Here is a 17,144-nt window from a genome sequence, read left to right on the forward strand (position 1 = left end):
TCGCCTGGGAAGTGCTGGAGGGGTGGCGCTGCCGAGGAGGGGGCAGGACAGCCTGCCACCCCTGCCGCTCACTCCCATCCCCGCCCCAGTGGGAGCGGCTGCCGCAGGCTCAGGCGCGCCTGGAATTCGGCAGCGGCGGCCGCGAGCCCAGGCCCGTCCGGACCAGCCTGGGGCGAGCCGCGTCGGGGGCGGGGGTGCAGGCTGAGCTCTGATTTCTGACCTTGTGTCCCCCCGCCTCGCCCTACACCAAGTTTTGGGAAGTGATCAGCGACGAGCATGGGATCGACCCGGCCGGAGGTTACGTGGGCGATTCGGCGCTGCAACTGGAGAGAATCAACGTCTACTACAATGAGTCATCGTGTGAGTAGCGCGGCGCGGTCGGGTACCCGCCCGGACCACGACCCTTCCCCTCCGGACCCCGCCCTTCCCCTCTGGACCCTGGCCATCGTCGCCCCGACCAACCCTCCCGGACCCTCGGCCATTCTCCTCCTGGACCCCGCCCTTCGCTGCGGGACCCCGGCCTTCACCGGTCGTCACCCGGACCGGCGTTGGTGCTCGGGGTGTGCCTTCACGCGAGGGTAGTTTGCTCTAGGAAAAGTTCATCCGGAATCTAACAGGATGCTCGGCTCCACCCTCACTCCCGTTGGGGCAGGAAATGCGCGGTCAGTTGATTTCAAATAGCCCAACTGCGCGCGTCTGAGTTTTTGAACCAGACCACCCGTTTGTGTTGTGAAATCAACTTAGTGGGTGATACCCGGCTTTATTTTTTTATTTTTTGCAGTTTAAGATGTATCTCTCAATGGAGGTTCTTGGCTAAAAATTTGAAAAGCACCCCCTTAAACGAATTTTTGGACCTTTGCTGACCTCCAAAAATACTTTACAATCCCTGCAAGCTGAAACTAGACAATTGTGGGTAATTGTCTTATGGGCTTTAGTAAAAATCCAGGCTGTCGTTTATCCAAGTTTGAGAATAATATCACCCCTATCCTGGATTTCTACATATAATATTGTGGCTACATGTGTATATTATCTCTGTAACAATTACGATTATAAAAATGATACATGCCCTTCAAGTCAACAACAAAAAATCCATTAAAAGAATGCCCAGAAAATGATAGATGCTTCCCTTTCACACAGGATATATATTCCCAGAGATAATCACTTTCAGTTTTTTAGAGTCACAAACTACTTGTCCACACAAAAGCTAAGTAGAGCAGGATACATAAATCACTGGAATTTATTCATTAAGCAGCTATGACAAAAGGTCTGGAACAGCAGGGGCAAGAAGATGAAATTTCTAGTAGCACTAAGGAAAATTCCAGTATACATTGCACTTCCTGGTAACCCTTAGGTCCAGCTTAGTAACATCCTTTTTTCATTCTGGGTGTGTGCGTAGCAGGACAAGAGTTGTAGAGCAGTTCCTGTGTGCAGTCATATTAACCCTATCCTCACTGAGAACAGCTTGCTCAATTGGCACAAAAGAATGCATACAAATGAAAATGCTACACAGTGGCACTTACTCATAAGTGAGACTGTCTCCCAGGAAACAGCCCATGGAATGGTACCTATAACGAGGTACTCAGAGTATAGCTTGGGTCCATATATGCGTGTGCATGAGGGAGGTGCAAAAAGCAGAAAGAATGCCATGGCAGGATGGCAGTTGGCCTCAACAGATAGCAGTTTATTCCCATTAAGCAGAAAAAGTAAAATACCCAACAGGAAAGAGGTGTCAGGGTAAACTGGAAAATATAAGAGGCAGGAAGTCAGAAGACCTGATTTCTCACTCTGCTTATTCCTGGAACTTCTCTGTGCATTCATGCCTGGGCTGGTTTCCTCATCTGAACAATTCAAGGGTAGGATTACGTTTGCTCAGTACTAAGATTCTGTGATTCTAAGAAAGCCAGGTACTCTCTCTGAAGAAACCCTGCTTCATACATTCAAGGCCGCCGTGCTGGTGGGACTTGCTGTAGGGATGTCCATTGCTCTAGAAACCAGAAAGTGACCCTTGTGGGTGGACTTTGTTCTCTTCCAGCTCAGAAATATGTGCCCAGGGCCGCCCTGGTGGATTTGGAGCCAGGCACCATGGACAGTGTGCGGTCTGGGCCTTTTGGGCAGCTTTTCCGGCCTGACAACTTCATCTTCGGTAGGTTCCATCCTTCCTGCTTTTTTCTTTCTTTAAACATAAAATTAATTTATGTGCAAGATTAAATATATCACACAGCGTAGAAAAGCTTAGGATGAAAATCAGGTTCCAGCTTCATCACAGGCATCTCTTGAAAGTTTTGACTTTTTCTTTAGGTAAGTAACCTCTGTATCTTTCAATGAAATGCTTATATTGATAGTTGTTTTTATTAAAAAAAAATTTAGACTTTAAATTATTATAATATGATAATAATTGTTTTTGATTCTTATTTAACTCATCTTTTACTTCAATGTGTTTCTACCTATATTTCTTTCCCATTATCTTTAGACTGTTATTCTGCTTTCTTTTTAAAGACTGGTCCATATGAGTTTTGTTTTATCAGAATTAGGCAAATCAGCCCCTCCCTTCTTCTACCTAAAAAATGATAATAGTGCCTGTCCCTCAGCAAACTCCTAAAAAATAATTATATAAAATTAAATGAAGTGGCACCATTAGTGTTATCAGCCTCCATCACCATGTAGTCATGGGTTTTAGTGTCAAGGTTACTTCAAAGTATACAAGAAGGTACAGAATCTTGGAAGATTTTATTGATGTATAAATTGATCACCTTGTAGCAGAATCAGGCAGTGACTTGTTAGAAAGGTGACTCAGCAAGATGAACATTCTCAAAATGTTCATGAGTCCTCTGGGTGTCATCTGCTTCCCCATCACCATGACAACCTACAAACCAATGGAACAGGTAAAGCTTCTGATGGTAATTTGTTCAAGGGTTTTTTTTCTTTTTTGATATTTCAAATAGACCAAGACTACACTTTCTGGTACCCCTTTTCTTACATCAGAAAACCTAAATTACCAATATTTTTATAGTAAACAAAAGGAGACATTTATATTCTTTGCCTTTTGCTGAAATAGAGACTGTAATTGGCCCCAAGTAAAGATGCATCTAGACTCTGCTGCCCAATGTGGTAGCCACTAGCAACATGTGGCTATTTAAATTTAAGTTAATTAAAGTTAAAATTAATTCCCTTCCTTAGTTGTACTAGGTATATTTCAAGTGCTCCATAGTTATGTGTGGCTAGTGGCCACCATATTGGACAGTGTAAATATAGAACAGTTCCGTTACTAAGGCCGTGCTCACGGCCTTAATACAGATATTCTACCAAATTAGAGGAATGAAGAGAGAAAATGAAAAGCCACTATGCAAACACATAGCCATTCATAGACATTTCTATCTTAAGATTGGTGGCAGATTTGAAAGTTTTCCATGTTAGTCATCACATACTCATTTATATTATTTTTCAAAAATTACCATTAAGAAATGCGCCTAGAGGGGAAAAAATATTGTTTATCGACAGAAATACCCCAGTCAATCAACAAACACAATTTTAATACCCTTAAAAGGCAAAGTGTCTGACAAAGAAGTAAGATAATCTTAAGGCTGATTCCTGGCTTAAAGGCACTGTGATATAGAAATTGAATATATCAAAAATCTACATTGCAACCTCTTCTTCAAAAGACACCAGGTAGAGATGGTTTCATTGAGGGTAACCTCTGTTATTTAAAACGTATTTGGAATACTTCATTCATAGTAAATGCTTAATAAGTATTAGCAACATTCTAGGAAGTTAAAGATGGTTCAACATTAAGAAGTCAACTAATAAAGAGAGACATCTTGATGCCCAAAAGTATTTGATAAAATTCAGTATATGTTCCTGATTTGTAGCAGACAAAAAACTTCTGTGTAAGCTGGAATTAGAAAGAAACTTCCTTTATTTAAGAATTATCTATCTAATCTATATTCACTGGTCAAGCATTGGAAGTATTCCCAACAAAGTGAGGTATAAAAAAAAGATGTCCACGGTCTCTTCTATCTTTCCATGTTCCAAAGGCTCTGGCCAGTGTACAAAGGCCAGAGAAAGAAAAGAGCTACAAATCATTTAAGGGAAAAGACAGAGTTGTTATTGTAAATGGAATGAGTCTTGGAGTTTCCAAACGGGCTATCCGTGGAATAATGACTAGCACTTAAGACCTCAGTAAGGCAGCCAGACACAAGATAAAAACACTTATACAGACATTATTGCAATAGGGTGACCTGACCTGATTTGCCTGGGACTGGAGGGGTTTCCCAGGACCCTGCAAATTGAAACTGGTACAGTCCCAGGCAAACTGGCACAAATTGATCACCTGAATGGCAATAATTATAAAATATAATAGGAAAATATTCTATTCACAATAGCAATAAAAGTTACAAATATCCAGGGACAAAATTTATTAGTAATTAGGAATGAGGGAGAGTCAGTTAAAGGCAAATGATATTTTTCTCCTATCAGATTGGCCAGTATTTTAAGAACTGCCAATAGCTAGTGTTGGTGAAGGCATTTGGGGGAATAACAGTTTTAAACGTTCAGAGGACAACTTAATACATTCAGCAAATCAAGAATTTTAATTCAGCGGTTTCAGTTCAAGTAATTTGTCCTGCAGAAATGCTTGCATGTGCGACATGGACTTTGCACATCAGTCTCTCAAAGAGCTGAACCCCATTGACATGGCCTCCCGTGGTGTCCAGGAACTCTGCAGCCCCTTTGCCAGTTCAGTGCATTGCTCCCTGCATTCTGTGATAAGGACTTGGCTGGGATAACATTAATATTTCGTATGCCGAGGAGAGAAAAAGGACAACTCTCCCTACTTTCTTTTTATAGATCAGCACTATCTTTCCCTTTCTCTTACTAAGCAGGTATGGGCTATTGGCAGCTATAGACATTCTGAACCACCTTGCTGGGTTACTGAGTTAGCGTAGCCAAGAAGAGAGATCACTGAATCGGGAGAAGGGAAACTTGGTTAAATTAGCTCTGCCACCTTTGATGGTGTCATCAGTTCCTTTCCCGGGGCTTCTTCAGCTTTGCAGACTGGAACGAAGGGCTTACCTCCATAAAAATACACCTCCATATAGAATTGTGCTCAAAATTTCTTCCTTTAAGGTTCAATGGATTTTTGGTAAGAATCAGATTATTTAAGGTTTCTTGAATCTGAATTACAGTTGACTGAATCCAGTTGGTCTCAGTAAACTTTACCAAACAAAATGAATATATTTCATCATTAAGAAAAGTACACTTTTTTTGATAGGTAGTACATGTATGTAAATGGTACGAAATTCAAAAATACTGCAGGTTATTCAGTGGAAAGTTAGTCCCTCTCTTCTCTGTCCACCTGCTTCCCCTCCCAGGAGACCAAGTCCTGTTGCTGACTTTGTGTCCTTCCTGAAGCACATTAGAAGTGAATACGTGAGTTTGTATATAAAAATATCTTAAAGCTTTATGTAAAATACATTATCTTTCCTGCTTCTAAGAAAGATATGAAACAACATATAGTAAAGACAACCATGAAACTTGGCAGTTTAAAACACAGTCAGCCATGAGAGTTAATTCAGTTGTGCCTGATAAATAACTTAAACTCTGGGTGTCTGGCAACTAAATTCAAAAAAGGAAGCACAGTAAGGGACATGGTTGTTGTCATCATTTCATAAAGGGATATATCCAGTCTTAAAAAGGGAAATACCCCTGCATTCTAAATTATTTGTGTTTATTTTTACTTTGCTTTTGACAGCAAAAACTTATATAGCCACATTATTAAAAATTAAAAACTAGAATGAATTATTCCGTATGCTCAACCTAGTATAATTATTGTTGGCAATGAGGTGTATTTTCACCTTTTGTTTCTTTCCTTTTGCTGATTTTCATTAGTTGTCACTTTGTATCTTATTTCTCACTGAATATTACATTACAAGTTATGATCCCTGTTCGTATGTTGTTTCTAAAATCTGTAATAATTTTTAATAGCTACATAATGTATAATTATTTACCTAACAATGGCCAATAGCCAGGGAATTGTTTCTTACCAATTTTTGCTCTTATAAAGAACATAGTAATATAGAGTATAGATGTTCACATCTTGGTTCACATAAATTTGTTTGTGTTTCTGACTCCGATCTTAGAATAGATTCTCAGAAGTAAAATTAGTGGGTCAAAGAGTGTGAACGTATTTAATTAACCCTTTATTCATTTGCTGTAGTCTTTCTAGTCAGATATTGCCACCAGCAGTGTCTGAGAGCAGTTTTTGCTTTGCTTTTGCCTGAAGTGAAAGTTTTAAAGAAATGTATCAACCACATACTTTTTCTAGAGGGACTCTTAGCAACATAATTGACAATACTCTAACATTGCTTGAGGAAATGTAAAAACAATTCTGAATCTTGCTGTTCTATGTATATGTTATCAGTATAAAAAAAGAAACACGCACATATAAACAGGATTCACACATAAAGAAACCTAAAGACAATATTAAATGAAACTCAGTGAACCCTGTTCTCGGAGAAGGTTGGTCAGTTGAACACCCACCTCCGCACACGCACACCCCTTACTGCTTTTTGAGAGAAAATAAAAAAATCTAATTCTACATCGTTTAAATTTAAGATGTTCAAACTCATATTATATTAGGTTTTGTGTAACATTGGTATATTTTATTTCTTAAAATGGGTGGCAAGTAAGCAGATATTAATTACATTATTTTTCATATCCTTTTACATGCGTTAATCTGTCATAAGAAATATCATCGTGATGAAGCTGTGGCACCTGTTTGTGCACTTTCTGGAGATGTTCTCTAATAGGACACCAGAGTCCACAGGCCTTCTCTGCCTTGCTTTCTCACTTTCCCAGCCGAGATGTCTGCTCAGGAGTCAGGCTTCACTCTTGGCCATCACTTCTGTGTAGTCAGGCCTTGTTGAGGTTTTAAAGAGAGTCAAATCCATGAACTGATTTTTACGTAATTGAATCATCACAGGCTATTGAAGTCATGGTAAGCCAGCTTCTCAGAGCAGCAGCTCTAGCAGTCGTGGATGTTTGCTGTGTTTTAATAAATTTGAAATGAATATTGGGAGTGTAAGAAAAGTCTGGTCTTGTTTTTCTAGGTGTCAATAAGTGAGATCCAAAAGCTTAAGAACAAATTAAGATGGGCCTATAGTAACCATTTAATTATCTAATTTACTGTCCTTATAAACCTTGAAAAATGTTAGATATGATATTTGGCATTTAAATTCTCTCTAGGATTACTTCTTGCATCTTTGCATCTTGCCAGAACATGCGTCCCTATTTTTTGATTAAGAATATTTAAAATTTTTAACAGTTTGTACTGATGTGAAATAGCTTTATTTAATAGAAATTTTAAAAAATTGATACTGTTGAATTAAGAATTACTTTGTTAAAATAGCACATTTGTTACATGGAATAGAGGGGTATCCAGCATATATAAACATATCATATTGTTTGGCTAAACAGTTGTTTTTATGTCATTCTCCAGTTAGTAAAAGAGGCAGAATTGTCTATGAATAGGAGATGGTTCATCCCTGTCCTCCGCCCCCACCCCCCCCACACACTATGGTTTTCTAGCTCATTGTTTCAGAGTTGGTAAATTATAATAAACAAATGTCAGCCCATTTTTAAATATAGTTTGAAACAATTTAAAAAAACAGACGAAGTATGTATAATTCTAAAAATGAAAGTTATCTGCACTTGAGTTTTGAACATGGATATACTTTTAAAAAAACTTCTTAACAAATTTCTGGTTGCATAATAAGATAGTGAGAAAGTATCTTATAGGAGAAAATCAAACTTTCTTTTAAGCCTCTTTCTGCACTTGTACCTTTTTTTTCCAGATTTAGGGCTGGGAAGAAGGATCAGGGAGCAAGCACACAACCTTAAAACTTAATCCACCTCCCAGTGTGAGTTGGAGGTAAACCAGAGGGTGGACTTTGAGAAAACCCTGGGCATCTGTTGCAGCCTGACTGCCAAAGCTTAGAGTTTGCAGCCTTGTGTTCTGCAGTCTGGAGCCACTGATTAATGTGACAACATCGCATTACAGAAGATGTTCAGCTTATGATCCCCAAATATTTAACTGGGAACGTCTGTTGCTATGAGACAGTGGCAAAATATTTTCAGAAGTCACCAGCTTCCTCCTTTTGTCAAGAGCAGAGAAAATTTCATGGCTAATCATGCTATAAATATTGAGGAAGCCTAGTAGATTATGTGAGCTGGTGGAAGAGAAAGGGTCAAGTTCATTTTCTCTGTACATTTAACACTAGAGTGAGCTTGGTTTGCTATGGCTGTATATCTGCCTAAAGCTGCCTGTTTATTTTCAGTTAGTAGTTTTTACTCTATGTTAGTGAAATAATTTCTAGTCTCTTTGCACTCGGTCTTTCCTACAGGTGTGATAGTTTTACACTGAGTCCCAGGTATAAAGCTAACCCTGTGTATAAAGCTAACCCCGAGTTTGTTCTCACTGCCTTTGCTCTGGTCTGGCCAGGATGGTTGCAGGTTGGGTGGAGAGTGGGTGGATAGGAGTTTGTAGGGATATAGGAAGAACAGTGACCATTTTGATAAGAGAAGGCGGCCAGCCAGGTTTTACTTTCTCAGCTGGACGAGAGGGAGAGGGTGGGGTGAGAATCTCTGTAAGAGAAAATGCCATCACCTCCTAGACAAGGAAATGGCCACCTGAGGGGGCCGATGTGGCCAGTGCCCTCAGGGTCTGATGAAAGCATGGAGGGTCTGTTTGTGTAGTGTATTATTAAATAGGTACATTATCTGTGCATCATTTACTTTGAGCCACAAGTCCTGCCGTGCCACTAGCCTTAGTGCCTTTGGCTAAATGGGGCAAAGACAGCAGGAGTGATGCTGAGCTCACTTATAAGGTGGGGTTAAGACAGACAAGCGCAGGAGCCAGCCGTGGTCTGTTTCAGCTGGGCGGTTCTGCCTTTCTGGAAACAGCGCTATGTAATACTTAACACATTTAACGTTTTCACCACAAAGTTAAAACAGACTTTTCGCATGCTTTTTGTTGTTGTTTTCAAACAATACACAAGTATATAGTATAAATACGGAAACCCCCCATTTCTTCCACTGTTGGCCCCTTAGATTTTAGTCCCAGGGGATAACTAAGTGCCAAAGGCAGTGGAGGTGTGTCCTGCCTGACCCTTTCTGTGTATACATGCACCTTGCACATGTACACCACACACAGACACACACACACACACAGCTGATTTTGTTTTTGGAAAATAGGATCATGCTGCACATAGCATTTACAGCTCTTTGAAAAGGTCACTAACATCTCAGACATCTCCCATAATAGTCACAGTGCCTTTCCATTGTGTGTTTGTGTCATGATTTAATAATTCCTCACTTACTGATGATTCTTCAAAATTTTCCTTAAAGGTGTTTTCGTTTTTCTTTTGATTGTCGTAAAATGCATATATGTTTAGTTAAATTTATATAAGCAAATGTTGAAACTGAACTCCCTATAGTCCCATCCTTCAGAGACAGTTATTGGTTCAGTGTGTATTTCTCCAATTTATTTCCAAAATGCATTTTTTTATGTTTTAATAAAGTTTGAAACATTCATTTTGCTAGCTTTCTAGGTAAAACATTCACATGGCCAGGATTCAAAAGGAACAAAACAGTGTCCTGTGAAAACTTGATCTCCTTCCTTTCCAAGCTGGTGCCCACCCAGGCTCTTCCCAGAGGCAGCCACTCTCAGATTCTTGCCTGTCCTTTCAGATGTATTCTGTACACATCCTATCAGATATATATCTATGACACACATGTAATGATAGTTAACTTCATGCACCATTTAGTAGTCTGGGTTTTTTTCTCCCTTAGCAATATATTTTGAAAATCTTTCCATCTGAGTCCTATGGTTGGTGGTTGATAGTATGCCTTTGCATAGGTATCATCCTCTTTTTTAAAAGATATTTGTGTTGCTTCCTTTTTTCTTTACTATTACAAACTGCTCTTCAGGGAATATTTGTCATTTTGCACATATATGGGTCTATCTAGGAAAAGTTATAGAAGTAGAATTGCTGAGTCCAAGGAGAATAACTTTGATAGATATTGCTAAAGTGTTCTGTAGAGGGGCTTGTCCTCTTAAGCATCCAGGAGCTCCAGAAGGAGCCTTTCACCAGACTCTCACTAACAGTGTTATCAGACTTCTTGATCTCTATAAATTTCATAGGAGAGAAATTGAATCTCCTTGTTTTCATTTGTATTTTCCTTATGAAGAATGTCAAATATTTAAATTACTTGAATTTCCTTCCCTGTGAACTGTTTATATCCTTTGCCTATTTCCCTAAAGGCTTTTGTTTTCCTTACCAATTTGTAGGACGTTAGATATTTAAAGAGGGTATCCCATTATACGTGATATGAGTCATTAATAGTCAATATATTTTAAAATTCCTGAATCATAGGATTTGAGTTTTTCTTGTTTTACAGACTTTCATTAATGCCACAGTGCTTAGCACTGATAAATGCTATGGAAGATTCAAAGACAGGACCCATGGGTGCCTGTCAGTGGACCTCAGTGTAAGGTCCCCCCTCCCTCGACGCCCCAGAGTGCATGAGAGCCTTCCATCTATTTATTTTAGCTGATGTTACACAAGACTGGTCTCAATAGACAGCCTTGGTGTTTTCACTGCGTCTTACCTCAGTTTCCCCCATTGGTGCACAGCATCATATATCGACCTGCCCACATGGAGCAGAAAAGCTGGCGTCTAGGCTGTGCTTGTGAACTGTTGCCACCAGCCAGGTGTAGACAAAAATCAAGTTAATGTTGGCAGGAAGAGGGGAGAGATATGTACAGTACAGTGCCCCTAGTGTCCTAACCCTGAGCAGAACAGGCCATGGCAACTCGGCCTTTTCTCACTTCTGTCTGCTTGACGCAATCAAATCACCTGCTTGCTCCTCTTTCGGCAGTGTGTCCTGGTCTCTTTCATTCAATAGGGGTAAGCCTGATAGGGTGCTAATGGGTTTCTTTTTTAATTTTTTATACATGATTCTTCCTTTCAAAACCAGAGTTTGATATACCCATTAACTAAAGAAGTACAGTGCCTTTTAATAATCTTCCCTGCTTTCTGAATAACTTAATTTTAGCTATATTTTATTACCACTTAAAGTAATGAGAAACAGTAGTACCTTGTTTTTATAGTTTATTTTTAAATAGACATATTATCTCTGTATCGTTTACTTTGATTTTACTGCTTTTCATAATTTACAGTATGCTATAGAATTTAGTTCTCAGTGGTTTTCCTAATATTTCTCAAAATGCATATTAATGTACCCATTTGAATTTAAAAATAATGTTTTTCTGATAGTAAGTCCAATTTGGAGGATTGGTCTGATAATGAAGACTGTCTTTGCCAATTAAACGATATGGGCAATAGTTTTTATAACCTGAATAAGCTAAATCTGCACCCTAAACATTTTGACAAAAATATATTTAAAACAGTTCATTAAAAAATATATTGGCAAAGTTGTATGGAAATTAATATTTTCAATTTTCTCAACTCTTTCTAAGTATGTTGGATGAAAGTGCCTGAAACAGTTAGCATTTGGTTAAGTCTTGATAAAACCTTTTGGTATCTTCCAGAAACAGAAGAAAAGAATTACTGATTTAAGTCAGATTGTTTCTGATTCTGCTTTCCACAAAATTGGTTTTTGTTTGAAAGATGACTTTTTGATACTAGATCACCATTTGATTTTTGGCATATAATTCTGAAGAAGATCAAATAATTGAATGACGTTGTTAGAATACAATTTGTTCTCATTTACATATTTATGTGAACAAGATTTCTCAATATTTATATGCAAAAACAAAGAGGAATAAAATTGATGCCAAACTTGGTTTCATTCCAGCAATATTTAATATTCACCTTCGGATAAATGAACTCATTGAAAAAATGCAGTTATAATGACATATTTTTGGCACCTCGTGATCATAGGAATTTAACAACAATCAGTTTCAACTTAGGACTTATTTCTCATTTTATATAGACTATTGGTTACGTTTAACAAAATGACATAACAGTTTTGTTTTTAAAAGGAAGTATTTATAGTACTCTAGAAATTAAAATTGTCATTTACGACAGTTCAAATTTACGAAGACAAATTAGATGTCAACTTTAAAATGTACGAGGGATATAAGTTTTAAAATATTTTCAAGGCTTCAGAGCTATATTTGAAGAGCACTGCATTATAGGAAATGTGCAGCGTCCAGGAAAACAAAAACTAAATCTCCGCCAGTCCTCTTTATCAGTTCTTTTTAATTGTGTCCACTGATACACACATGCAGGGCTGTATTATTTACTCAGAAAGATGCATTTTATTACTTAAGAAAGATGCATTTTCTACTGATAGATTTTAATTCTATAATGAGAACTGAAAAATAGAATTTTAAATTTGTTTTCACAGCCAACCTTTCAGTCAAAATTTCTTCCATAAAGTAAGATATAAACAAGTAGATTGTGGAAAATGCACCACTGTGCAGAAAACAGGTAAACTAGAAAGTCTCCTTCTAGCCACTTGATCTCCTTGGATAAAAATACAAAACCCTTTCGAGTATGTTAATCTCCTTTCCACCACTGGACTGGAAGTGATTTGAGAGCAGGAATCACTTCCTGTGAGTATTCACTTACAGGTGCAAAGTAAATAGTTGATGCTCAGAAAATTTTGTGACAGTAACTCTGGATGATGAATGAGGGACTCCCTTCACGGGAAAAATATTACCATTTTGAAAAGAATTATGGTACATAGTTCAAAATTTAGAAAACTTACAGGAGAGGGAAAGTTACTTGTTTTTTAATGTATATGTTTGCTCCCTTTGAATTTTACCACGTGCGAGAATTACCTATTTAAAAATCAGAATGGAATTACCTGGTCAAAACATATGTCCTTCCTAAAAATCGTTCGGTATTTAACTTGTCTCAAGAGGTTGGACTAATTCATGTGTTCACCAGCAGTGTTGGTAGGTGCCTGTTTGCTCACCCCTTGACTTTGGCCAACACTGTGTTGTCTAGTCTAACTGCTTCATAACACATCTTTTCCAGCACCATTTAAAAAGTATTAATATTAATGAGTGGTTCCCTCCTGTATCACCCTATTTAAATTGCATGCTACTCTCTTCCTTATTCCAGGACAAACTGGTGCCGGCAACAACTGGGCGAAGGGGCACTACACAGAAGGGGCAGAGCTGGTGGATTCAGTGCTCGACGTGGTGAGGAAAGAGTGTGAGCACTGTGACTGCCTGCAGGGCTTCCAGCTGACCCACTCCCTGGGTGGAGGAACAGGGTCAGGCATGGGCACGCTGCTTATCAGCAAAATCCGAGAGGAGTATCCTGACAGGATCATGAACACCTTCAGCGTGATGCCCTCCCCCAAGGTCTCGGACACCGTGGTGGAGCCCTACAACGCCACCCTGTCAGTCCACCAACTGGTGGAGAACACAGATGAGACGTACTGCATCGACAATGAGGCCCTGTACGACATCTGCTTCCGCACCCTGAAGCTCACCACGCCAACCTATGGGGACCTCAACCATCTGGTGTCAGCCACCATGAGTGGGGTCACCACCTCACTACGCTTCCCGGGCCAGCTCAATGCTGACCTCCGCAAGCTCGCTGTAAACATGGTCCCTTTCCCTCGCCTACACTTCTTCATGCCTGGCTTTGCCCCGCTGACTGCCAGAGGCAGTCAGCAATACCGGGCCCTCACGGTGCCAGAACTGACTCAGCAGATGTTTGATGCTAAGAACATGATGGCAGCCTGTGATCCAAGACATGGGCGCTACCTGACAGTGGCCACCGTTTTCCGGGGCCCCATGTCCATGAAGGAGGTGGATGAGCAGATGCTGGCTATCCAGAACAAGAACAGCAGCTACTTCGTGGAGTGGATCCCCAACAATGTCAAGGTGGCCGTGTGTGACATCCCTCCTCGGGGCCTCAAGATGGCCTCCACCTTCATTGGCAACAGTACGGCCATCCAGGAGCTGTTCAAGCGCATCTCTGAGCAGTTTTCTGCCATGTTCCGCCGCAAGGCCTTCCTGCACTGGTTTACTGGAGAGGGCATGGATGAAATGGAGTTCACAGAAGCAGAGAGCAACATGAATGACCTGGTGTCGGAGTATCAGCAGTATCAGGAAGCTACGGCCAATGATGGCGAAGAAGCTTTTGAAGATGACGAAGAGGAGATCAATGAATAGAGGAGCGTCCCTGTCTCAGATACAGTTCAGATGTTCTTTCTTTAACTCTGGTGTCTTAACTCTAATGGCCACCGAATGGTGTACTTGTCTAAATATATGGGTACAGGCCCTCCTAAATGCAATAAAATTGTAGTTTTGGTCATCTGGAATAAAGTACATTAAATAGAGAATTGGCAGTCCTACCCAATCAGATCAGACTAGGAAGATATTTCTATTGGAGGACTTGGAAGAACTAATGTGCCATCAATAAAGGGCTAAATAAACCTCCCCTTCTATAAAGTGTTCAACCATGTCTGAAAATTAGCAGAGAAGTTAGAAAGTTTTCATTCTTTGTGATGAAACCTGAAGCTGAGCATTTTGCCTGACATCATATATGCAGTATTAAACTTTGAAACAATTTAGTCACAATAAAACTTTTCCCTTGTCTCTTCCAGCCTCTGCTTATGTGATAGATTTGTTACTTTACATTGTTACAATGGTCGCTCTGGTGTCTGGTCCCTTCCTGGGTGAACTGCCCCTTCAGCTCACTAAAAGAACTGAGAGGAAAGAGGCTTTTCTTGAATTGCAGGTTTTAAGGGTGGTAGCCAGAATGTTCCTGAGCCTAAATAAAGGTAGTACACACATAAAAAGCCATCGTCCCTATTTGGATCTAGCACATAATCTTCCCACGGAAACTTTCACCTGCCTACATCGTGTCCTGGGCTAGTGGGTCTCAGGCTTCCCTTACAACTTGGCAGAGATTTGCCAGGGAAGTCAGAAAATGACAGACTTCTTTCAAGCTCTCGGTGGGTGAGGGGAAACTGGGCAGCGTGGGCTCTGAGAGCTACAGAGCTTCTTTCCATGGGCGCTCGGACCAAGTGGAGGCCAGTGGCCTGGCCCAGAATGAAAACCGAAGGGCACTCAGACCCAGAGTACAGGCTAGCGGCCTGGCCCACCACAGAGGGTGATGGCTTTTTGTATAACAAATCACTTTACTATTTCTGTAACTAGTCATTTTTGTAAGAGATCTTGTAAAGTCAAATTCCACAGGACAAGACCATGCTATTTTTATCATTGGCAGACACTGCCGTTCACCACTGGTTATTTGTCCTTGCCCCCTTTGAAGTTAGCTATGAACATGTGACTTTGCTTTAGCCAAAAGAATGTGAGTGGCATGTCACTTCCAGGTGGAAGCAAATGTTAGTGCTTTGCCCTCTGCTCCACCTCCTGAGTGAGGACCCGAATTCCTCCTGTAAAGATGACCCAGCATTTCTATCGGTCTTAGTCCCTGAGTAACTCGAGCAGAGCCCCCCGACGTTTGTTGGACAAAGGGCAAAAGAGAAACAAGCCTTTGTATCTTAGAGTCACTGAGGTCTAGGGGCACCCCACAGTGTGACCTAGCCCCATCAGGCAGAACACCAGTGCTGTGATGCAGTGGTTCACATCCAGGAACCACATTTATTTTGTGCTAAGCCCCAGCTTTGGGCAGACAGAAAGTGAATCACTAAACATGGGAGCATGACTTGGACTGAGGTGAGATCTTTTTTGCAGAGCTCTGAACTGTTTTGTGAGGCTACAATAAGAATCCCCATCTAACTTGGAAATATGCTAGGATGGATTGACCTTGGAAGAGAAGACGAATGCTGTGAGCACCTGCTGTGGGCCAAGCTCTACTGAGGCCCCAACACAGGTAACACCACAGTGCCACGGGGTGCAGGTGTGACCGTTCTTGTACAGACAAGGCCTGCTGAGGGCTGCAGGAGCTTCTCCAGGCCATATGGGCCAGCGGTCTGACTGCAGTGCTTGATCATAGCTCATCCCAGAACACGGGGAGAAGTGGGTTATCAGCTGACCAATTCTCACGCACAGCTTTGTCACTTTTCTTACTGAATCAAACAAGACTTACATTTAGCACAGCTCACTTTATTCCAGCCAGGAGGCCTTGCAGCTGAGGCCTGCCAGAATAACACGCACTGGTACCTCCTTACAGTGCGTTGAAGGGGTACAGAATATCTCATCTCCTGTTTGTGTGGAGAACAGCACGCTAAACACCCTGATGGTCGAGCCTTAAAACAATTCCTCACTATCTCCCACGAGCATCCTCTGAGGAAAGGATGTAGTCAATGTGGCTTCCACAGGTCTCTGACAGTACTGCTGTTAGTGGACAGCTGCTTCTGTAGCTGGCAAGCTGGAGTTCAGCATCTCTGGCCCTCCTGGAAGAGTGGTCACATGATGGAGTGGCCTGCCCAGGCCACCTCCCACCCCATCAGCCCAGTGCTGCTCCAGAGATGCCACTCGGTTCTGTACCTTAAGTCTGAGAAGTCACTGTTCCCACAACATACTTGAGGACATCAAGAATACACAAGGCAAACTGGAATAACATTAAAGGAGGCTGCTAAAAAAATATTAATAAATTAAAAATGTTTGGTACCTCCAAGTCCAAATAGTGGCATTTGAAGACTTGGTGCATATTCCTCATGCCATATTTTGTTAAGCATCTGACTGAGGCTTGAAATGCTGCAGCCCTCTTGCTCCTTTGGGACCATACACACCCTGCTAATAGTTATAGTAACAGCTTCCAATTCAGAAAGTCTGGGAAGTCATGGGAGATACAGGGCACAGGGGCCTTCCTAGCTTAGTGTCACCTTCTCTGAAAGCCAAGTGATGGCTTGGGACAAGACCCACTATGGTTACACACTGACTTCCAGACCTAGATAGTGTGACCAGCTGTGGGCATGACCAGTCTAGTGAGAATGTAAACTGATGTCATTATCACAGATTCTTGCACTGATGGACTTGGTGTCAACACACTTTATATCTAGAGTTCATCATTCCAGGACACACAAATCTAGAAGTTCCTCACTCTCCTGTGGGAGCTGATGAGAAGCGGAAAGAATGACATTTTGTTTTCTCAAAGAAAGTATCCCAAGCATAAACAGTGACTTCTGTGTGC

General features: G+C 40.8%; 1 protein-coding gene across 1 annotated transcript; it reads left to right on the forward strand.

Moving 5' to 3' along the window:
• Window positions 1–176: 176 nt before the first annotated feature.
• On the forward strand, window positions 177–14,645 carry TUBB6 (tubulin beta 6 class V). The gene is made up of 3 exons (XM_011381301.2): window positions 177–360; window positions 2,033–2,143; window positions 13,149–14,645. The coding sequence occupies exons 2-3, from the start codon at window positions 2,083–2,085 to the stop codon at window positions 14,210–14,212; spliced, it is 1,125 nt and encodes a 374-aa protein (XP_011379603.1). The 5' UTR covers window positions 177–360; window positions 2,033–2,082; the 3' UTR covers window positions 14,213–14,645.
• Window positions 14,646–17,144: the final 2,499 nt, after the last annotated feature.

Source organism: Pteropus vampyrus, unplaced genomic scaffold, assembly GCF_000151845.1.
Source record: "Pteropus vampyrus isolate Shadow unplaced genomic scaffold, Pvam_2.0 Scaffold434, whole genome shotgun sequence".
NCBI classification, from domain to species: Eukaryota; Metazoa; Chordata; class Mammalia; order Chiroptera; family Pteropodidae; genus Pteropus; species Pteropus vampyrus.

Coding starts and splice junctions, on each gene's coding strand:
- TUBB6 (XM_011381301.2), top strand. CDS start 2,083: ATGGACAGTGTGCGGTCTGGGCCTTTTGGGCAGCTTTTCCGGCCTGAC. Junction 2,144..13,148: donor GCCTGACAACTTCATCTTCG/GTAGGTTCCATC, acceptor TCCTTATTCCAG/GACAAACTGGTGCCGGCAAC.